The sequence below is a fragment of the Symphalangus syndactylus genome, chromosome 18 (assembly GCF_028878055.3).
Source record: "Symphalangus syndactylus isolate Jambi chromosome 18, NHGRI_mSymSyn1-v2.1_pri, whole genome shotgun sequence".
Lineage (NCBI taxonomy): Eukaryota > Metazoa > Chordata > Mammalia > Primates > Hylobatidae > Symphalangus > Symphalangus syndactylus.
In genome coordinates, this window is record NC_072440.2 from 68,866,568 (window position 1) to 68,889,651 (window position 23,084).

The following is a 23,084-nucleotide window of genomic DNA, read 5'->3' on the forward strand; positions in this document are numbered from 1 at the left end:
TGGGACTATAGACACCTGCCACCATGCCCGGCTAATTTTTGTATTTTTAGTAGAGATGAGGTTTCACCATATTGGCCAGGCTGGTCTTGAACTCCTGACCTTATGATCCACCCACCTTGGCCTCCCAAAGTTCTGGGATTAGAGGCATGAGCCACCGCGCCCGGCAGAAGGAGGCATTCTTATACACGGTGCACTGAAATGGCTACCTTGCCAATGCTGCTTTTTGTTGGGAAACCTCAGGTGGCTCTGCCCTGCGGCCGACGGGATGCAATGCAGGACCTCCTCCCTCAGATAGAGCCCCAGAAATAAGCAGCTTTCTCATCTGGGCAGGGAAGCCATCTCACCATTTCTAATCCACATGGACCCCTCTCACATCTCTGATTTCATCAACAATAACTCCACTCTTGCCTTTGACCCACAGAGAAGATGGAATCATTCTACATGATGCATCAATAGTTCACACATTGTATTTCACAGGGGGAAGCTGCAACAGCCACAGCACAGACTTGCACAGCCTCATGTGGAGACAACTCCTGAGCCAGGCCTAGGACAGGAGGGAGCCAGGCGGGGAACATAGCCCCCTGTCCTTAAGGCAAGAGTAAAAAGCCACCACTACCTCCCTTGCCTTCTGGATCACTGCATTAATTGGACCACATGCTGAGCTTAATAAGGGGAACAAGCACAAGACAGTGCCATTCCTCTGTGATCCCACGGTACTAACTGAGTTCAAAAAGCAGAATCCAGAAGTGACCACTGTACTATTTTCTGCCTTAAATAATTAAAGCACATTTAATTACTTCTTGCTTCAATCTTATCCCATACTCTGGTCATACAAGGTTTCTAAGACTGCTGCTTTTTCTAAATCCTAAGCCAAATACACACACACACACACACACACACACACACACACACACACACACAGGAGCTTGAAAAGATAATGCAAAGACAAGCAATAAAACAGTGAAAGTTCTCCAATTTTCTCCTTGCAAGTCAATGAAAAGCTTGGCCAATTTGTTCTCTAATTTCCATCATATTACAATTTCCATAAGGTGGCTTAATACATATCTATAATTCTTTAAAAAAAGAAAGAAAGAAAAAAAGAGAGAGAGAGAGAAAGAAAGAGAAAGAAAGAAAGAAAGAAAGAAAGAAAGAAAGAAAGAAAGAAAGAAAGAAAGAAAGAAAGAAAGAAAAGAGAGAGCCCAGTCAGGCCAGGCAGGCACAGCAGCTCATGCCTGTAATCCCAGCACTTTGGGGGGCCAAAGCGGGAGGAATGTTTGAGCCCAGGAGTTTGAATCAGCCTCATAGCAAGACCTGATCTCTATGAAACAATTAAAATTAACTAGGTGTAGTAGCATGCACTTGTAGTCCCAGCTACTTGAGGGGCTGAGGAAGAAAGATTGCTCAAGCCCAGGAGCTCAAGGTTACAGTGAGCTATGATGGCACCACTGCACTCCAGCCTAGGTGACAGAACAAGACTCTCTTATTAAAGAAAACAAAAAGCCAGGTTATCTCCTTCAGTTCCTGGCACTGTACTTTCCCTGAGACCTCTACCCCAATATAAAGGACCTCCTATTCACAAAAGAAGTTTACTGCTTACAAAGACTGTAAGGTATAATATATGTCCCTTCATCTGAGATGGAGAAGGTATATCATTAGTTTCACCTGATGGATAAGAAAACTGAGGTCTGGAAGGGAAGTCATTGACTTAGACACATTCTAAATTTCAGATCTGGCTCCAAGGTCAGTGTCTGTCCACCTGATCTGTGGTTGCCCAGATGCCAGGTTTGTGGCTCTGCTGTGCTGTAGGCAGTGCCGATCTGCAGTATTCCTGCTATTCTCTGCCAGGGCCCGCAGGCTACATATTCCCTGACACTTTCAGATTTCTTACTTCTAAGCTTTGCTCTGCTAAGAAAAAGGTCAAAGAGAGCTCTCCTCCTCCTCCTTACTTATTTACTTATTTATTTATTTTGGTATTTTTTTTTGCTTCTGTTTTGAAACAGGGTCTTGCTTGGTCACCCAAGCTGGAATGTAGTGGTGCAATCATAGCTCACTGCAGCCTCAAATTCCTAGGCAAGTGATCCTCCTGCCTTGGCCTCCCAAAGTGCTGGAGTTACAGGGATGAGCCACTGCCAAGAGCTCTTCATGAAACTGCCACTATGACCCCATGCTGGCTCAGTAGGATTTCTTTGTCCAACAAATCCATCCCATCACCCTCAAAGCATCCCAAAGAACACATTTGTGGCCCACCACCTCAGAAAGCAAAGAGATAAAGAGCTGGAAGCGCACTGGGCATTTCATTCTAAATCCTAGGGCTGGGAGCCAGCCTCTCCAATGTATCCAAATCAGAAAGGTGCACACAGACTAATTATTACACTTCTGAGCTTGCAAGTGCCGAGAGCAGCCAACTGCAGCTGCTGCCACTCTATCTAGTAGTTTATCCAAAAACACAATTGATATTCTCAGCAGTAAGGCCCAAATTAGTTGTGTGGATTTCCACGAGCAGAGAACGTTTATGAGTAGAAAACAATGATGCAGATCATCCAGTGTGCTGATAGATGTTCCTGGCACCTCCTGGGGCAGGTGACATGCCATGAGGCCTGACCTGCAGTGGGGAATTGCAGCCAGTCAAATTAGCATTCCAGCAGCAGGCACTGAAATGCCACCCTGCATTCTATCACCATCTAATTAGAAAAGGAGAAGGCTGCACAAGGAGGCAGACAGGCAAAAAAAGAAAGCAAGCTAGCTAGCCGGACGGATAGACGCATGCACTCTCGGCTATTTCATCCCAAACTGGTGTTAATCACACTTAATTTCTCCAAGTGTAGAAATTACTAGAGATGGTTCTTTTAGATATGCTATTAGGGTTTATTCCTCATTTCCAGAGCTGACATCCCACCAGGTAGGCATCGGCAAATGAAGATCCAACAGGTATAAAACAAGAGCAGGTATGTCCACGGCCAAAAGACTCCTGCCAGCCCACAACCACTCCTCACCTCCCAGGCCAGGACTGACCACACAGTGACATCATCAGTTAAAACAAGGTTGTGCTCACCTGCTTTCTAGCCTTCTCCTCCCTGGCCTGGGCTTTCATCTGCTGAACTTCCAAAGAATCGGCTTTCCTTCTCCTCATAAATAGATCATGGTTCCCGATACATAGCTGGAGAATCTGTGGCCACAGAAGCAGACAAAAAGGTTAATATCCACAAATTTACTTCACTGCCTACCGGTCCACTAGTGCCATAGCAGTTTGAGCTCTTGCAGGTAGCAGTAAACGTGAAGATGAATGCATGGAGTGAAACACCAAAGCCCTACTAGCGGCCTCTAGTGCTGTCAGCTCTGGAAACATGCAAAATGAAGGCACCTCAGATATGCCAGGAGGTAAAAATCATAAATGAAGAGAGGACTGGAGGACACTTCACCATGTCTTCTGGGTGCACCTTACTCTCCTACATCAAGATGTGGTTCTGCAGACCAGGGAGGATAGGAAAGCTCGTTCAGTAAGGTGGGCTGAGGCAACAGGTTATGCATGTGGAAAAAATAAGTTGGATCCCTCCCTTACACCTTACACAAAAATCAACTCCAGAAGGATTAAATACTTAAATGCAAAGATTAAGCCCTTGAAACTTTTAGAAGACAATATAGAAGAATATCTTTATGATCATAGGATAAGAGAAGATGCCAAGTAAGACACAAAAAAATGATTAAGGAAAAAATTTATATATTTGTCTACATTAAAATTAAAAATTCTTATTGTCAAGACATAAAAAAAGAAAAAGAGCAATAAACTGGAAGATATAGCCAATAAAGAAAACAGGCTAGGTGCAGTAGCTCACACCTGTAATCCCAGCACTTTTGGAGGCCAAGATGGGGGGATCCTTGAGCCCAGGAGTTCAAGACCAGCCTGGGTGACATAGTGAGACGCCATCTCCACAAAAAAATCAAAAAATTTGGCCAGACCTGGTGGCTCAGCACTTTGGGAAGTGTAATCCTAGCACTTTGGGAAGGGGAGGCCGGCAGATTGCTTGAGCCCAGGAGTTTAAGACAAGCCTGGACAACATGGCAAAACTTCGTCTCTATAAAAAAAATACAAAAAATTAGCTAGGCATGGTGGTGTGTGCCTGTAGTCCCAGCTGCTGGGGAAGGTGAGGTGGGAGGATCACTGAGCGTGGGGAGGTCCATGCTGCAGTGAGCCATGATCGTGTCATTACATTTCAGCCTGGGCAACAGAGTGAGACCCTATCTCAAAATCTCAAAAAAAAAAAGTTCATATGATAATGAGATACCATTTTATATGCACAAGATTGGCAAAAATTTTAAAAGGCTGATAATACAAGTATTAGGGATAGCAAAAAAGAAATTTCACCCACTACTGTTGGGTCTGTAAAAATCGATTCACCTTCTTTAGAAAACAATGTGTCATAATTTTGAAATTTGAACATGTAATGAGCCCTGTACATCTACTCCTGTGTATATACTCTAAATTCTATTTTTAATTTATTTTTATGTATTTATTTTTATTTTGAGACGAAGTTTTGCTCTTGTTGCCCAGGCTGGAGTGCAATGGCATGATCTCGGCTCACTGCAACCTCCACCTCCTGGGTTCAAGCGATCTCCTGCCTCAGCCTCCTAAGTAGCTGGGATTTATAGGCATGTGCCACCACGCCCGGCTAATTTTGTATTTTTAGTAGAGACAGGGTTTCTCCATGTTGGTCAGGCTGGTCTCCAATTCCCGACCTCAGGTGATCCGCCTGCCTCAGCCCCCCAAAGTGCTGGGATTACAGGCGTTGAGCCACTGTGCCTGGCCATATTTTTTATTTTTTTTTTTAATTTTATTTATTTTCATTTTTTTAGAGATAGGGTCTTGCTATGTTGCCCAGGCTGGTCTCGAACTCCTGGCTTCAAACAGTTATCCTGCCTTGACCTCCCCAAGTGCTGAGATTACAGGCGTGAGCCACCCCACCTAGCCCAGTATACTCAAGACTCCAGAGAAACTATTGCCTATGTGCACCAGGAGGCAGATACAAAAGTTTTCATAACAGCCTGTGAAAACAGTATAGAAGTGGCCGGGTGCAGTGGCTCACGCCTGTAATCCCAGCGCTTTGGGAGGCCGAGGCGGGCAGATCACAAGGTCAGGAGTTTGAGACCAGCCTGACCAACATGGTGAAACACCATCTCTACTAAAAATACAAAAATTAGCCGGGTGTGGTGGTGGGCGCCTATAATCCCAGCTACTCAGGAGGCTGAGGCAGGAGAATTGCTTAAACCCAGGAGGCGGAGGTTGCAGTGAGCCCAGATTGTGCCACTGCATTCCAGCCTAGGCAACGTGAGACTCCATTTCAAAAAAAAAAAAGTATAGAAGTAAAAAGCACTTAATTATCCATTAACAGAAGAATCAGAAAAATATATAACAGAGTGCTACAGAGGTGAGAATGAACAGACTATCTTTAAGCATCAACAAAGATATATCTCAAAAAAAAATGAAAAAGGAAAAGGCAAATGACAGAAGAATATATATACTTGACAGCATTTAGATAAATTTCATAAACACATGACATTGAATAGTTTTTTCTTTTGCCATATATGAAATAAAATTCTGTTGAAAAGCAAGAGGATGATGAATACTCAACTCAAAACAGTGATCACCCCTGGGGAGAGGGAAAGGAGAGACCAGCAGGATGTTAACATGAAGGGTCTCAACAGTATTGGGACTATGCTATTTCTTTTTTCCTTTTTCTTTTTTTTTCCTGACCTTGTGATCCACCCATCTCGGCCACCCAAAGTGCTGGGATTACAGGCGTGAGCCACCGCGCCCGGCCAGGACTGTGCTATTTCTTAAAGTGGGGTTGTGGGTACACAGCTATTCACTTTTGTTATTCTTTATAATTCATATAAGTTACACTTATTTATCCTTTTGTACGTATGAAATACTGCATTAAAAATCCTTTTTAAAACTTCCTCATCAGCTGGGCGCAGTGGCTCACGCCTGTAATCCCAGCACTTTGGGAAGCCAAGGCGGATGGGTCACCTGAGGTCAGGAGTTTGAGACCAGCCTTACCAATATGGTGAAACCCCATCTCTACTGAAAATACAAAAATTAGCTAGGCTTGGTGTCTCATGCCTGTAATCCCAGCTACTTGGGAGGCTGAGCCAGGAGAATCTCTTGAACCTGGGAGGCAGAGGTTGCAGTGAGCCGAGATGGCACTGCCACTGCACTCCAGCTTGGGCGACAGAGCGAGACTCTGTCCCAAAAACAAACAAACAAAAAATCTTCTTCATGATATAATTTAGTTTTAACTCTTTAAGCTAAAGAGAAAGTACACGCCAAGTGAGATACCATTCTACACTTCACAAGACGTCACTCTGATATCCTTTAAAAAGAAGTATTCAATTCTCAGAAAAGCTACCATTATCAGTAATGAAAACCAGGATCTCAACTTACCAGCTTATTAACACGAAGCTTTGAGGAGTTAAACTTGAAGACATCAATTTTCTTATCCAGTGGTTTAATAGTAAACTGGAAGAACGAAGCAGAACACAGTTTCAGTCTGACAGCCTGGAATGTTACCAATTGGAAATTCCACAAATGCAGCAACCACACTGGCCACAGACCAGCATGAAGTTATGCCTTGTCCTGGCTTCCCAGTATCCAGGCACTGAACCTTGGGGAATTAGGAGCACCAAGTCTCGGGCTGTGGAAGCTCAGGACCCTAAAGGTATGCTCTCTAGACAATCTTAGGCATGAGTGTGGGAAGGGATTCTTGACAACCTAAAATAAGCATCCTTAATGGGCCCAACCCTGAGGCCAACATTGGAGGGCTACTGTAGTCTAGGGCATGGGCCCACCTTCATGAAGCTCACCATCTAGTTGGAACTAGGCTAACAACAGCCAATTACTCAAGAAATCACATCAAATATTAGTGCTTCATTGGGTGGTACAAATCACAAATGTGTGGAGGTTCAGAGTAGATCCACCATAAGCAAGAGAGAGTGAAGCTGATCTTAGAAGAAGAATCCAACAAGGTAGCTAAAAGGCAGGTGAAGGGGCATTCTGCACAGGGCAAAACCAGAAATAAGGTAGAGATGGGGAAATGAGCTCTGTGTGTGTGTGTGTGTGTGTGTGTGTGTGTGTGTGTGTATGTGTGGTATTAGCTTTTTGGTGACTAAGATGATATAATAGGCTTAGCCTGGGAGGGAGGAAAGGGTGGGTGTAGGGGCTGGCAGTGAGAATGAAAGTCAGAGGTGGCCAGATATGGTGGCTCACACCTGTAATCCCAACACTTTGGAAGGCCGAGGCAGGAGGATCTCTTGAGGCCATGAGTTTGAGGCTGCAGTGAGCTGTAATTGCACAACTGCACTCCAGGCTGGACAATAGAGTAGACCCCTATCTCAAAAAAAAGAAGGGTTTAGGTTTGATGTGACAGGATACCTGCGCTCACCACAGGTTTCTGAATATGGGAATAATTTGATAAAAGCTGTTAATAGAAAGAATCAAATGGGGAAAAAATGGACTATAGTAGAAGGGAATTCCAGCAGTTCTTGATGCTGAAATCAAAATGAAGAGAAAGATGAATGATAAGGACAGGGTGGTGGCTTGGTAGGAGAACCCAGGGTTAGACCACTAGCAGGAAAGCCTGCAAGGAGCAAATGGCTGCTGCTCTCAACCACTCCCAGTAAGACCAAACAGATCCTAGATTTCCAAGATGCACTTACAAAATGGATATCCATTCCCAAGAAAGACTTGCTAAGCAGATAAATATGTTTAGGAAGATATATTTCTTTTACACGTTATATTGCCCAAGAAGGGGTTAGTACATTGAGGACAGAAAAATGATCCTTTGTTTAGTTTTTGGCCAAGTTAACTTAGAAGCGGTGTTGCTCTTGTGTAGGCTGCTATTCATGAATTTTGTGAGCTTATTTTTGGCTTTGCTGTCAAACCCTGGAGCCGTCAGTGGGAAACCACAAGTAGTGGGGAAACCGCAGGCTCTGCACCATGCCAGGGCGTACACAAAGAATCAATGGATCACTTAAAATAAACTAACATTTCTGTTTTGACAGCACAGCTGTCATGCCTAACTACCAAGACTACTTCTTTTATGTCAAGTCAGCTTGGGGTCTGCTTACTGCATGAGTTATTGACATGATGGAACATGATGGCACCTGTCCCCTGGAGAGGGCATATTAGAGTTTACTGTGTCAGGCCATACTATGGGAGACTTCAATCCTTGGCTTCTTTGAAGAACGGGTGTTTAGGGAGCCTTTACCCCACAAATGCGTGGACGTGCAATAAACAGACTTTATGAAATTGGGAGATGAAAAACTACCATACGGTGGCACACATACAGCTTTATGTCATGTGGAACTTTCCATTTAAGTACTTTAAAAAAGAAATACCTAACTGCTTATCTCCTGGGCTAACTACTTACAAAAACTTCAAAGTCAGAATGTTTTGAATTAAGGGGCTCACTCAGTCTGTCTTATCAAGCATGGCTGAGTAGATCCCAACCATACACTGGAAACCAGGGGCCTGGTGTTCCCTTCCTTGAGTTGCCATGAAGAAAGAGAAAACAAGAAATATGCTCAGGTTTGGGGCTCTGCAGGCAGCAACATAAGCTGTTCCTGTTCTTCAGTCTCTACTCTGTGTCCTAGCTGTGCAGGTACCAGGAGGTCACTGAGTGGAGCCTCCCTCTCCCCAGTGCCCCTGTGCTCTCAGGGCTCAGCCTCTGAGCCTCCCTAAAAGGCGGGGGCTGTGGCATCAGCAACTCCGGCTCCTACTCTCTGCTACTTCACTCAGACACAGGTCACTTGATCCTTCTGTGTCTCTGCTTCCTGATGTGACACAGAGATAATGATAACACAGCCCCTGGCTTTACAGCAGTATTCTTATAGAGGTTAAATTCAGAGGGTCAGGGTGAAAGTGCTTGTATGTGGAAGACTACAGTCATTGTCACCATGTCTCTTCCACGGCACTTATTTATTATAGCAGATGAGTAGTTACTTGACTAACTTGAATGCTAAGACTGGATTTTCTACTTCTTTGTTTCCCCCATGAAATCTAACACAAAGCAGATGCTCAATAATTCCTTTAAAATTGATGAAGAATTGCTGAGCACGGTGGCTCACACCTACAATTCCAGCACTTTGGGAGGCTGAGGTGGGAGGATTGCTCAAGCCCAGAAGTTCAAGACCAGCCTGGGCAATGTGGCAAAACCCCATCTCTACAAAAAATTAGCCAGGTGTGGTGGCACACGCCTATAGTCTCAGCTACCTGGGAGGCTGAGGTGAGAGGATCACCTGAGCCCAGGGAGGTCAAGGCTGCAGTGAGCCGTGATCGTGTGCCACTGCATTCCAGCCTCGGTGACAGAATGAAAGCCTGTCTCAAAAAATAATAATAATAAAATAAAATGAATGAATGGATGAGTGAATGAATGAATGGATGGATGAGTAAACATAAGATTATACGTTATGGGACCTTTTTGGTAAAAGTCACCACCCTATATGGAAATATTTGAATTCTAAGAGCATTTGTCTAAGTTATTCAACCTTAATTATTTTGGAATTCTTGTAAGCATATTAACCTAATGTACTTATTTATATCATTACTGAGCGATACACACACAAAACACATATATGCCCATATGTGTAAATGTGTGTATATGTATTTCTCTGCCACATGTATCAAGCATCAGACACAGAAAGAAAGCTCAATAAAGACCACACTTAAAATACAAAGAGAATTTAAGCCAGGTGCTGTGGCGCACACCTGTAGTAGCTACTCAGGAGGCTGAGGTGGAAGGATTGCTTGAGCCCAGGATTCAAATCCAGTCTGGGCATACATAATGAAATCCTATCTCTAAAAAAAAAAAAAAAAAAAAAAAAATTCAAATCCAGTCTGGGCATACATAATGAAATCCTATCTCTAAAAAAAAAAAAAAAAAAAAACATACAAAGAGAATGTATCGACAGAAATAGAAAGCCGAGTAATGAGAAAATGTTACTGTTTTCGTTCACTATTCTTTGGGGTTTCTCCCTGGCCAGTTGAGCTTCCCAGTTTCCTATTAGTCATAGTGGGGTTATTGATGCCAATACTGTTCTGTAAAGACTTTGAAAATCAACAACCACACCCTCAAAGCCTGAGAATTAAAGGATTCTATGAATAACAAGGAGATGCCCTGGCTGGGGAGGCTCCAGCGAGGGGGGCAGACGGGGAAAGATCTGCTGGACCCCTGGGCCACTAGTGGCATCTGCAGTACAGACATGTCCTACCTCCTTGTCACTGTACGAGATGTTTCGGATTTCATTCCACGGGAAGGAGATCTTGGGGGTCAGTCTGTTCTCAGGGTCATAAATGTGAAGCCCCAGGGCATCCACTCCAAGCAGCAGCTCTGTGCCCTTTTTATTCTGTGAATCCAATAAGAACAGCCACTGTAAGCTCCAGCTGAGGCTCAAAATTTTATTCAACCTTCCAAAGAATCTGGCACACACTGTCACATGTGACAAGTTTCGGCAGGTCCCAACAGAAGTCACAGCTGTCTTATAAACCAAGAAGATTTCAGCTTTCTGAATTGCGGCAGGCAGAAGCAAAACTGTTCCATTCTTGCGACTTCTGGGTCCCCCAGAACAATCACTGAGGGCTTCTGTCACTGGCTCGATGGCTAAAGGAAGAGTAACGCAAGTGTTGTTCCCTCTGGTTAAATAACTAGGCTATCATAGGTTTAGAATTAAAGCCCATAGGTTTAGGCCGGGAGCAGTGGCTCATGCCTGTAATCCCAGCACTTTGGGAGGCTGAGGCAGGCGGATCACGAGGTCAGTGAGAAGTTCAAGACCAGCCTGGCCAGCATGGTGAAACCCCATCTCTACTAAAAATACACACAAAAAAATTAGCCGGAGGCCGGGCGCGGTGGCTCACGCTTGTAATCCCAGCACTTTGGGAGGCCGAGGCAGGCGGATCACGAGGTCAGGAGATCGAGACCACGGTGAAACCCCGTCTCTACTAAAAATACAAAAAATTAGCCAGGCGTGGTGGCGGGCGCCTGTAGTCCCAGCTATTCGGAGAGGCTGAGGCAGGAGAATGGCGTGAATCCGGGAGGCGGAGCTTGCAGTGAGCCGAGATCGCGCCACTGCACTCCAGCCTGGGTGACAGAGCGAGACTCCGTCTCAGAAAAAAAAAAAATAAATAAATAAAAATAAATAAAAAATAAAAAAAAAAAAATTAGCCGGGCATGGTAGCACACGCCTGTAATCCCAGCTACTCAGGAGCCTGAGCAGGAGAACTGGTTGAACCCGGAAGGTGGAGGCTGCAGTGAGCTGAGATGGTGCCCCAGCACTCCAGCCTGGTCGACAGAGACTTTGTTAAAAAACAAACAAAACAAAACAAAAAAAACCCCATAGGTTTAATGATTTCTTATATTTAAAGAAATCATTGTTGGACTACTAGAAAGAAAATTTTCAGTGCCTGGGGCTGGATGGTCTCATTTTATGATAAAATGTAGTCTTCATGTGATAAAGCAAGTCTGGTAAAATGTTAACTGTAGAATCTAGGTTGTGCATATATATGTGTATTCACTGAAAAATTCTTTCAATTTTCCTGTAAGTTTGAAATTTTTAATAATTGCATGTTGGGAAATACATATCAAAAAGAATTCTATCAATAAAGCTGTCTAAAAGCCGTACCTATGCTCTGCCCGACAGCAGTCCTGGCCAGCAGTCAGAGCAGCCCGCGGCGGGTGCCCTGGGCTCCCACAGCACTGACCCTGCTATGGACTGAGTGGCTGTATCTTCACATGCAGGTCTACCCGCCAGGGCTGTGGTCTAGCCCTCATTTGGAGTGGAAGGAAACTCGCCGCACAAGGATACTACAGCTCCTGACCCCCTGCCAATAACGGAAATTGAACCAAGACTCAAGGACAGAAAAACAGGTCTGCAAACTGAGAAGGTACTGGGACTGTGAAGAGAAGTACCCATCTAACAGCAGACATCAGATGGACGAGTGAGTACTCCAGCATAAATTTTTTTACTCCTAACATCCTGAAGTCAGGTGCTATCACCAAACCATGAGAGACTCTTCTGCTTGTCAGCAAAGCCATGAAAGCTACTGCATTAATAGAAGTGAGGCTTTGTACTTTTAAATCTGCAGTACATTTTGGAAAATGAGATGTTTCATTGTGTTTTCATAGTCAGAAAATAGTTTCTGACTATTTAAATTTTTAAAAAAAGATTCAGCCTTCTGCCTCCTACCATTATGACTCGAACTCCAACACTCCTAGAGATTAAACAGAGAGAGAGGTGGGGACTCAAGCAGCCCCTTTTAAACTGTTTTAAGCATGCATCTTCCTTAGTTAATGGTGAGATTTCAGGAAATTTAACACAAAAGACATGAAAATAGCCAGTAGCTTTGTCTATTGCTCAATATAGGAAACACACAAAAAACAGTATCCATTAGTCTGACTGATGTAGAAATATTCCCTAATAAGAAACTTCTTCAGCCAGGCACAGTGGTACAACCCAGCTACTTGGAAGGCTAGGGTGGAAGGATCACTTGAGCCTAGCAGGCCTGGGCGATATAGCAAAACTCCACCTTTAAAAAACAAAAAAGATTTTTAAAAACCAAAAAACTGTTTTCTGAGGATTATAAAACTTTAGTTTTCTAGAATCTAGGTGGCCAGCACATGGGGCAAGAGGAGTTGAGTTGACAAAACCACAGAAATGTGTTACATTAGTTTGACCTTAAAGAAACCAAGCAATTAGCAAACATAAACTGATAGAACTTTAGAAAAGAACTTCCTGTATTATTATGGAGCATCTTTTAGGCACTTTAAGTGTGCCTTATTTTCTTATGCAGCGTAATCCCTACAAATCTGTGTTTACAAAATACAAATTAAGTAGAAAGCTATCCTAGAATATTTAAAATGTGTTTCAGTTTACCTGAGTTTAATACAACAACTGTAGGAACCCAATAAGGGAAAGCAAAGCATGACTATGAAAATAAAGGTGGACCCACCTGATTGTTTTAACATCTACTCACCTGCAGTTTGGAGTCCATAGTGAAATGCTTTGGCAAATCACATGCATTCCTTTGTAAGAAGCTGCCTACACACTGCATCCAGGTACTGACCCACAGGAGAAAGACATTCTAAAGGCCCAGATCTGGGCTGCACACAAATGCCTCTCCCCGCAGAAGCAGTGGGTTCCCAGCAGACAGCAGACTATTAATAGTCTGAATAGAAAACCAATTAGCCTCATAGTGAGAATTCCAAACAAATCAGTAATCTATAAAGGCAGATCTACTCTCCTAGTGCCTGGGGTGGGGGTGGGGTGTGTGTGTTGGGGGAGAAGTACTTACAAGTGCTCCCTGTGGACTGAGATCTCACAGAGCCAGAAATAATCAAATCTTACACTCAGAGCATTCAAACAGGTTTCTGCTGAGAGCAGAACCAGGTCCAAGTCCCCCAAGGCTCAAGTGACACTTAATTACCTATGATCTAATTGAAGTCCAAAAATAGAAAGTTAGGCACTAAGACCTCTCTTTCCTTCCTCTTTTCTTCTTTACCACAGAACCATAAAAGAGTCTATCACCTTGGAATGAGGAAGTAACCATTTTAGCAGTCTGGCCCTCATTCAGTCTCTGTCTACTACACAAGGAGCTCAGAGAGGTTTCAACACACCCGGATTGCAAAGTAGTTCACACCATACATCTCCAGGTCCTGAGCTATCTTCAGATATTCCATTTCAGCTTCATCCCTGTGGGGAGAACGGAAGACACTGTCATTGGAGCTAAGTGAGATGGGTGGAGAGTGGGTGGGCACCAAATCAAGCATTCCGACCCTGCCATTCCTCTAGCGCCACGTCGCTGCCAGAAGACAAAAGCCACAGCAGACACCAGCAAAGCTCTGCCCAGCCCTGAGTCTATTAAACACACTGAGGTCAAGCAGAATTTCCCATCCCCATCAAAAGAGAGTCAGAGAACAGACTCATCACAGTGTTTCTTGGCCTTAATTTCCCACCTTGCCCTTGGTAAAGAGTAAACTCGTCTCAAGTAATTCAAGAAGAGTGTGTGGTATGTTATCTTCTACCCTCAAACAGATTTGGGTGTTGGAATTTTATTTAAGTTCTTGCTTTTCCTTTGTGTATTTTCTTTTTTTTTTTTTTTTTTGAGACGGAGTCTCGCTCTGTCGCCCAGGCTGTAGTGCAGTGGCGCAATCTCGGCTCACTGCAAGCTCCGCCTCCCGGGTTCACGCCATTCTCCTGCCTCAGCCTCTCCGAGTAGCTGGGACCACAGGCGCCCGCCAACACGCCCGGCTAATTTTTTTTTGTATTTTTAGTAGAGACGGGGTTTCACCGTGGTCTCGATCTCCTGACCTCGTGATCCGCCCGCCTTGGCCTCCCAAAGTGCTGGGATTACAAGCCTGAGCCACCGCGCCCGGCCCCTTTGTGTATTTTCTTTACCTGGAAGGTTCTGGAAATGAAACAGCTCTCTCTGCAAGCTTCCTGAGTATTGTTGGAGGTTAGGGCAAGAGCTATCTGGGCTGTAAAACCCAAGTCAGATCACCTTCATCTAAGTTATAATTTAAAGTAAGCTCTTGAAGTAGCAATAACTTGCAGAAAACTCCCAAACAGGTATCATACTGAAATATTTTAACTCAAGTCTCCCTATGACCTTGTCCTCTTCCTTCTCTCTCCAATCTCCAAATGCTCTCAAGTGAATTTTTAAAAACCCAGCCTGAGAGAACGCCAAGTATTGGTGAAAAGGTGGAGAAATCAGAAATCACACACATTGATGTAAATTGGTACAATTACTTTGGGAAATTGTTTGACATTATTGTAATAGCAAAACCCAGGGGACCAACAACCTAACTGTCCATCATTAGTAGAATGAATAAATGATTTGTAATATACTAATACAGTGGAAATCTATACAGCAATGAAAATGAAAAAACTATTGCCACATGCCACAAACCCCAATCTGACAATATGATGCTGAGTAAGAAGAGACACAAAAAACAGAATACAAAGTTTAAGATGGGCAACACCAATGTGGAATTAAAAATCAGGAGACTGGTTGCCTTTGGGGAGGAAGAAAGGGGAACTGGGGGTAGGGGGATATAGGTTATTTCTTCCTCTGGTGTTTTCACCTTACGATAATTGATCAAGTTGTATACTTATAATTTGTCTACTTTTCCATATGCATGTTGCACTTAAGTTTAAAAAAAAAGTGTTAGGAAACTGATTGGAAGAAGAGAAAAAAATGTTAAAGGCTAATGAAAACATGACCAATTCCTAATCAAGGGAATGGCAATTCTAACATGAGATACAACTTTTCACTTTTTAGATTACAAAAATTAGATTGATAAAAAACAAGTGTTGAGGATAGACTGGGGGTGGGGGGTGGGACACTCTCATAACACTTGTCGACAGGCATGTATAAACAGGTACAGCCTTTTTGGAGAACAGCTTGGTGGTACCTGGCAAAATGCAAAATGCTCACATCCTTTGACCCAACAACTCTTGTTTTAAAGAATATATCGGCCGGGCGTGGCGGCTCATGCCTGTAATCCCAGCACTTTGGGAGGCCAAGGCAGGCAGATCACGAGGTCAGGAGATCGAGACCATCCTGGCTAACACAGTGAAACCCCGTCTCTACTAAAAATACAAAAAAATTAGCCAGGCATGGTGGTGAGCGCCTGTAGTCCCAGCTACTCGGGAGGCTGAGGCAGGAGAATGGTGTGAATGTGGGAGGCGGAGATGCAGTGAGTCGAGATCGCGCCATTGCACTCCAGCCTGGGTGACTGAGTGAGACTCCGTCTCAAAAAAAAAAAAGAATATATCCTCAGAACTACTCAAACAATTGTATAAAAATAAAAGATTGTGCACTGCAGAAATTTTTGTAAAAGTGAAAAACCTACAGATACTCAAATGCCATCAATAAAGGGATGGATGCAAAAGCAATGGGATAGCCATACAATAGAATTCTTAAAATTCAGGCTGGACACAGTGGCTCAGCTCACGACTCTAATCCCAGCACTTTGGGAGGCCGAGGTGGGCAGATTGCTTTGAGCCCAAGAGTTCAAGACCAGCCTGGGTAACATGTTGAAACCCCATCTCTACTAAAAATAGAAAAATTAGCTGGGCATGGTGGCGTGTGCCTCTAATGCCAGCTACTGGGGGTGCTGAGGCAGGAGGTTTGCTTGAACCCAGGAGGTCAAGGCTGCAGTGAGCCGAGATGGCACCACTGCATTTCAGCCTGGACAACAGAGCAAGACTCTGTCTAAAAAAAAAAAAAAAATCTTAAACTTAATTACCAATGAGTACAGGTCTATATATCCTGACAGGCAGTACACATACCTACTTTATGTCATACGTACTAGAAAAGGACACACACAAAACTGAAGACCAACGTTACTCCCAGCTCCCCAGCTCTCCCTTTTTCTTTTATAGACTCCAGTACTGCATTTTGTTTAACAAGCATGTCCTAGTTTTGCAGTTCTTTAAGGCAAAAAAAAAAGACCATAAAGGAATGTAAACCAACAATGAATGGGCTTCACCTGGCTCGGCCTCGGTGCTCTGCGTACCAAGCAGTAATTCTCTCCTCCCACATTTCTGGAGTCATCTGATACAGATTTATTACCTACCAAAAAATAGAGCAAAATAAAAAACCTACACATGAAGTAAATTTGGTATTGTTTGCCACTTTTATAATTATGCATCATTTTTACAAAACAGTAAAGCTATTTTTAAAAAGCTACACCCAGGGAGATAGTCACACAGAGAGAGGGCGTGTAAATAAGGCACCATTCTATTGGAGGAGCAACTCAGAAAGCTGCATGATAACTCAGACCTAGGTGCATCCCTCATCTGGCAGTGCCCCTGTTCCCTGCCTGGGCGGTACATCCCAGAGACCACCTCTGACAGCGGAGCTCAGTCAGAAGCAATGCTCACTCATCTCAGGCCTTCACATGCTCAGAAGCCATAGAGGGACAGGTAAAGGCAGCAAGAGGTGAGGAACGGGCCTTTATTACCCAGTGACAGATGAGTGGGGCTATAAAATCAGCAGGAGCAAAAGGGAGGGCGGGCCTGCTTCTGTGGCTAATGAATAAGATGAACAACGCTGAGGATTAAAAACCACAATGCCCACCCCTACCTCATCTCCTCTGTCCACCCCTTGCCACTGCAAACAGCTCAATTCCCCAAGCTGAATACACTCTGCTCCAGCCTCCTCTTTGGGAATCAATGATGCTCAACCGCATCTGAAAAAACAACCATGCTAGAAAAAACATTTACAGGCCATGCTAGTCCTGGTGACCCCAAACTAGCTCCACAAACCTTTGCTTTTCAATATTCTTAACAGAGATCCCACACTCTTTACTGGAGATTACAAAATATTTATTAAAATTAAATTACTATGTACTTCCAATATTCCTTCAAGTCCTTTGGTTAGCTTTCTTTTAGACCACATATCTGCTATGTCTTCCTGAAAAGGGAATTTAATCTCTTACCCTTTTTGGAAGCAATTCCTCTTGGGCCAAAAATCCCCGCTTGTGAACACTGGGGTCGTAGTCACCATACTGGAAAGAAGAAAGGGAGAGCAGGCGATTGAGATTCTAAAGACAACTGCCATTTCTGAACAGAGCTGGACCAGTCTCATTCCCTCCCAGCTCCAGGGAGCAATTCAATTCCGATGACAAGTCAAGATTTCAACCTTGCTAGTTTGTTATCCTTGAATGAAAATACAAAGCTGATTATATCTATGAACTGAGTTGCATAATCCTGTAAGAGATGTATGGGTGATGTGCTAATAAGAATGTGACATTTGTATGGAAATATGGGCATGTTTTCTAACCCTCAAAGAAAGCAGTCACTTCCAAAACAGTAGCTTTTGAATTAAAACACCAAATCACAACTGTGAAAGTTGTGATTAGCAACATATGATAAGAGTCTTACCTATAAATTCTTATAAGTGACTGGTAATTGGAGCCCATTACTAGGGGGATCCAGGAATAATGCAGGCAGTAGTTTTAATACCTTTCACCCAAGTCTCTGAAAAATACTTTGGAAAAATCTGATGTCAACACTGCCATTCCTATTGTACAGACAAAGAAGTGAGTAAAAGGTTAATTGATCTTCCTAAAGCTACAGAGAAGTCACTAATGTGGTTGAAAATAGGCCCTGCATTTTAATTTATCCCTCCGGGGACAATGACTTGGAAATTTATTCTGATTTAAAAAAAAAAACTCCTTTCTTTCCTAGAAAACTCAAGTCTGATCAGGAAATAATCAAAAGTTAAAAAATGTTTAAAAAGAAACTAACTGAAACATACAGTAGAATATAAAATCAAAGCCTATCTCTTATCAATCAGCGTACAGTGGCTCTTCACTTTACCAAAAACAACAAAGCTCAGTACTTCAGTATAATCTTCTATAAACATTTATTCTTTTAGCTACCAACAGTGAAAAAACAAAGGTCAGGCACAAGGCTGCTGTTTCTATATACCACCAAATCTCATTATTTCATTCGTTCTCTCATTCTCAAAGAGCCTTGAGTTAAGACTTCTGGTGTGTTCTCCAAATGAAGTGGCCTAAAACTACAGACACAGGAGTGAAAGAAGATATTCATCATTAACTTTAAATCATGCCTCATTCCTATATCACCTTAACTGTAAAAGCCCCATGAATTAATATTTCTTTTGAATCTCATTAATTATCTTTCAAATAGCAGAATTATATTGCAATTTTTTTGAATATTAAGGGAATTAATTTGTCAATTTTTTTTTTTTTTTTTTGAGACAGTCTCACTCTGTCACCCAGGCTGGAGTGCAATGGCATGATCGCAGCTCACCGCAACCCCCACCTCCCAGGTTCAAGCGATTCTCCTGCCTCAGTATCCTGAGCAGCTGGATTACAGGTGCATGCCACCACGCCGGGCTAATTTCTGTATTTTTAGTAGAGACGGGGTTTCATCATGTTGGCCAGGCTGGTCTCCGACTTCTGATCTCGTGATCTGCCCGCCTCGGCCTCCCAAAGTGCTGAGATTACAGGCGTCAGCCACCGCGTCTGGCCTAATTTGTCAAATTTAAACATTTTAAACATGCCACAGTTTTTGTAACACAGTTTAGGCATTTCTTCATTTAAAAAAATAGGCTGGGCACCATGGCTCATGCCTGTAATCCCAGGACTTTGGGAGACCAAAATGGGAGGGTCACTTGAGCCCAGGGGTTAAGGCTGCAGTGAGCTGTGATTGTGCCACTACACTCCAGCCTGAGTGACAGTGGAAGACCCTGTCTATAAAAATAAAAAATAACTTAGAAATTATAAATGAAAGGCCTTGGTATCTCTCTACTTCTAGGAGGCTCAGAGACGTGATGCAATAAGTCGTAACTATACTAAGCTTTAACAGTACGCCCTGCAAGGCAGCTGTAGAGTGAGGGTAGGAGCCTGGCTCTGGAGGCAGGCTGCCTAAGGTTTTATCCTACATCTTTCACATAGTAGCTATGTGGCCTTGGAAATTTTTGTGCCTCAGCTTTCTCATCTGTAAAACAGGAATAATAATAGTATTTATCTTGCAGGACTCTTACAGGGATTGGATTAAATAAGACCAGCAAAGTTTTTAAAACTATGCTTGGCCGGGCACGGTGGCTCACGCCTGTAATCCCAGCACTTTTGGGAGGCCTAGGTGGGCAGATCACCTGAGGTTGAGAGTTCAGAGCAGCCTGACCAAATGGAGAAACCTGTCTCTACTAAAAATACAAAATCAGCCAGGCGTAGTGGTACATGCCTGCAATCCCAGCTACTTGGAAGGCTGAGGCAGGAGAATCGCTCGAACCCGGGAGGCGGAGGCTGCAGTGAGCCAAAATCACGCCTTTGCACTCCAGCCTGGACAACAAGCGCAAAACTCCATCTCAAAAAATAATAATAAAATAAAATAAATAAAACTATGCTTGACACATACAACCTGATGTCCAAAAGATCTCAGGTCTCTCCAAATCGGTCTTCTTATTTGTCAAATGAGAGCACTGGCCTTAGAGGATCTTGAAGGGAAGTGGCGGGGGGTGCTGGAGTACCCCCTCTGAGGCCATGAGTAAGGCATCCTCTAAGCCTCAACTTCCTCATCTGTAGAGTGAGGGTCATAATAGCATCTGCCTTACAGGGGATGATGAGGATGAAGTAAAACAATACAGGTAAGCATTTAGCACAGCACATGGCTCATGGTGAAAGTCAGGTATTATTATTATTGCCATCCTCTGCATTACTTATGACAACATTGATCATTGTTTGCCTCCTGGATTTTTGAAAGGGTAGGATGCTAAAGAAAGCCCTGTTAGTTGCATTTGCAAATCTCTCAACAGTGCTGACTAAGCTCTAATGCAAAAGCAAGCAGATATGCAAAGTTAAAGCTGTAAATTCAGGTTCCAAAGGCATGCAAGATTAACAATCCCCATTATTATACCAAGCTCTCAGCTAGTCCACTGATCAAATACATCACATTTGAGCAATGCAGAGGTGGCAAAGACCCTGCTGAAAGAACTTCTCCACTGGACTAACTCTGCTTCCAACATTAAAGCCACCTTGATGTATGTGTCTGCTCTTAAATGTCTCTTTAAACAACAAGAAAAGAAAAAAATCCTGAAGTTGTGGTAGCTGGTGAATACAAAAGAAAGTCATACCACTCCAGGGATGGAGATGGCTGCTCCTCATCCTTTTATGTAACAGATGCATTCTGATAATATAACCAGGGTGAATTTACTGGGAAGCTAAGAGGGCTTGGATTTCAGGTCTCTGCACCTTCATAGGCCTGTACCTAATTTGGTACTCTTGCATTAAAGACAATCCCCTAAATTATTAAAATTCAGACCCAGAAAACCTGGACCTACTCCTGACATAAACTAATTGAATTTAAATTCAAGGAGTTTACCATTTAAAAGACTTGTGGAGCCAATACTTAGGTTAAACGGAGGCTCTATCTGGATATGAAATAATTTCCTGTCTATAACTATGAGAAATGAGATAAAATGCTCTGAGTAGGATTTCACAAAAACATAAAGGTTAGATTACTACATATATAGAAAAAAGACAGACCCCCTACCTACTATACCCACACACCAGTCAATAAATTCTTAAACCTATAAATGAAAATCCATAAAAATATCAGAACAAAACACAACAGAGTATGGATATAATAATGGTTGGTAAATGCATTCTAAAAGTCGCTCAAAACATACAAAGAAAAAGATTGACACCAGTCTTATATGTAAAATAGACAAAAGGTTGATAACTTATAATACATGGAGCGTCTACAAATAATTCGGAAAAAGATGAACAGGTTGGGTGCAGTGGCTCATGCCTGTAATCCGAGCACTTTGAGAGGCCAAGGCGGGTGGATCACCTGAGGTCAGGAGTTCCAGACCAGTCTGGCCAACATGGTGAAACCTCATCTGTACTAAAAATACAAAAATTAGCCGGGCATAGTGGCGCATGCCTATAGTCCCAGCTCCTCTGGAGGCTGAGGTGGATGGATCACTTGAACCTGGGAAAGGAAGAAAGGAAGGAAGAAAGAAAAGAAAAAGAAAGGTAAGGGGAGGGGAGGGGAGGAAAGGGGAGAGAAGGGAAGGGAAGGAAAGGGAAGGGAGAAAGAAAAGGAAAGAAAAGGAAGGGAAGGGAGGGAGGAAGGAGAGAGAGAAAGAAAGAAAGAAAAAGAAAAAGAAAGAAAGAAACAAACAAACAATACAGTAGTAGGCAAGTCATAAACGGTTGATTCACAGAACAAAGAAATACAAATGGCCAGTAAGTTTATGAAAAGATGTTCAGTCCCAATAGCAATCAAGGAAACGCAAATTTTAAAAAATATTTTTCTATCAATTAGCAAAAATTTTAAAGACTGATAGTATCTACTGTTCGCAAGGATGTGGAAAAACAGGTATTCTCACACACTGTTATTGAAAGTTAAATTATGACATCACTTTTGGAGGGTAATTTGGGTATATCTATTTAAATTTTTTATTGAGATAAAATTTATATACATAAAATTTACATTAAGTGTACAATTCAGTGTTTTTTAGTATATTCAGAATCTTGTGCAACCATCACCACTATCTAATTCCAGAACATTTCCATCACCCCAAAAAGAAGTCCTGTACCCACTAGCCATCACTCCTAATTTCATTTTTTAATCTTTGTAAATTATAATTTTATTTATTTTTAATTTTTAATGTTTGTGGGTACATAGTAGGTATATATATATTTGTGGGGTACATGAGATGTTTTGACACAGGCGTACAATGTGAAATAATCACATCATGGAGAATGGGGTGTCCATCCCCTCAAGCATTTATCCTTTGTGTTACAAGCAATTCAATTATGGTCTTGTAGTTATTTTTAAGTGTATAATGATTATTGACTATAGTCACCCTGTTGTGCTATCAAACAGTAGGTTTTACTCTTTTTTTTTTTTTTTTTTTGAGACGGAGTCTCGCTCTGTCGCCCCAGGCTAGAGCGCAGGGGTGCAATCTCAGCTCACTGCAACCTCTGCCTCCTGGGTTCAAGTGATTCTCGTGCCTCAGCCTCCCAAGTAGCTGGGATTACAAGCATATGCCACCACAGCTGGATAACTTTTGTATATTTTTTAGTAGAGACGGGGTTTCGACATGTTGGCCAAGCTGGTCTCAAGCTCCTGGCCTCCAGTGATCCACCCACTTCAGCCTCCCAAAGTGTTGGGATTACAGGCGTGAGCCACCATGCCTGGCCAGTAGCAGTCACTCCTAATTTCCTCCTTCTCTCTTTCCCTGGCAACCACTAAATCTACTTTCTGTCTCTATGGATTTGCCTGTTCTGGACATTTCATATACAGGTAAGTGGAAGCATAAAATATGTGGCCTTTTGTGTCTGGCTTTATTTTTTGCTTCACATTACTTACATTTTAAATGTTCTTATTCTTTAACCCAGTTATGCCATGTCTTGATATCTATTATAGAGAGATATTATTCCTATATGCCCAAAGATGCATATTCAAGGATGTCCATTGCATCTGTTTCACCAATAGAAAAACAACAGAAAGAAAAACAAACCTAAATATCTACCAATAAGGATATATTTAAATAA

The 23,084-nt window shown here is 42.8% G+C and overlaps 1 protein-coding gene across 11 annotated transcripts in view; it reads right to left on the reverse strand.

Moving 5' to 3' along the window:
• Positions 1-23,084, reverse strand: part of NF2 (NF2, moesin-ezrin-radixin like (MERLIN) tumor suppressor) — a 94,427-nt gene that overhangs the window by 27,754 nt on the left and 43,589 nt on the right. For 9 of the 11 annotated variants that reach the window (XM_063623644.1, XM_055253501.2, XM_055253511.2 and 6 more), the window contains 6 exons: positions 17,490-17,558; positions 16,539-16,621; positions 13,662-13,737; positions 10,264-10,398; positions 6,440-6,514; positions 3,053-3,166 (listed from right to left, as the gene is read on the reverse strand). In XM_063623644.1, coding sequence (XP_063479714.1) covers positions 3,053-3,166; positions 6,440-6,514; positions 10,264-10,398; positions 13,662-13,737; positions 16,539-16,621; positions 17,490-17,558 — 552 coding nt within the window. The remainder of the gene's footprint in view (positions 1-3,052; positions 3,167-6,439; positions 6,515-10,263; positions 10,399-13,661; positions 13,738-16,538; positions 16,622-17,489; positions 17,559-23,084) is intronic. The other 2 variants (XM_055253510.2, XM_055253508.2) reach the window with 1 other exon arrangement.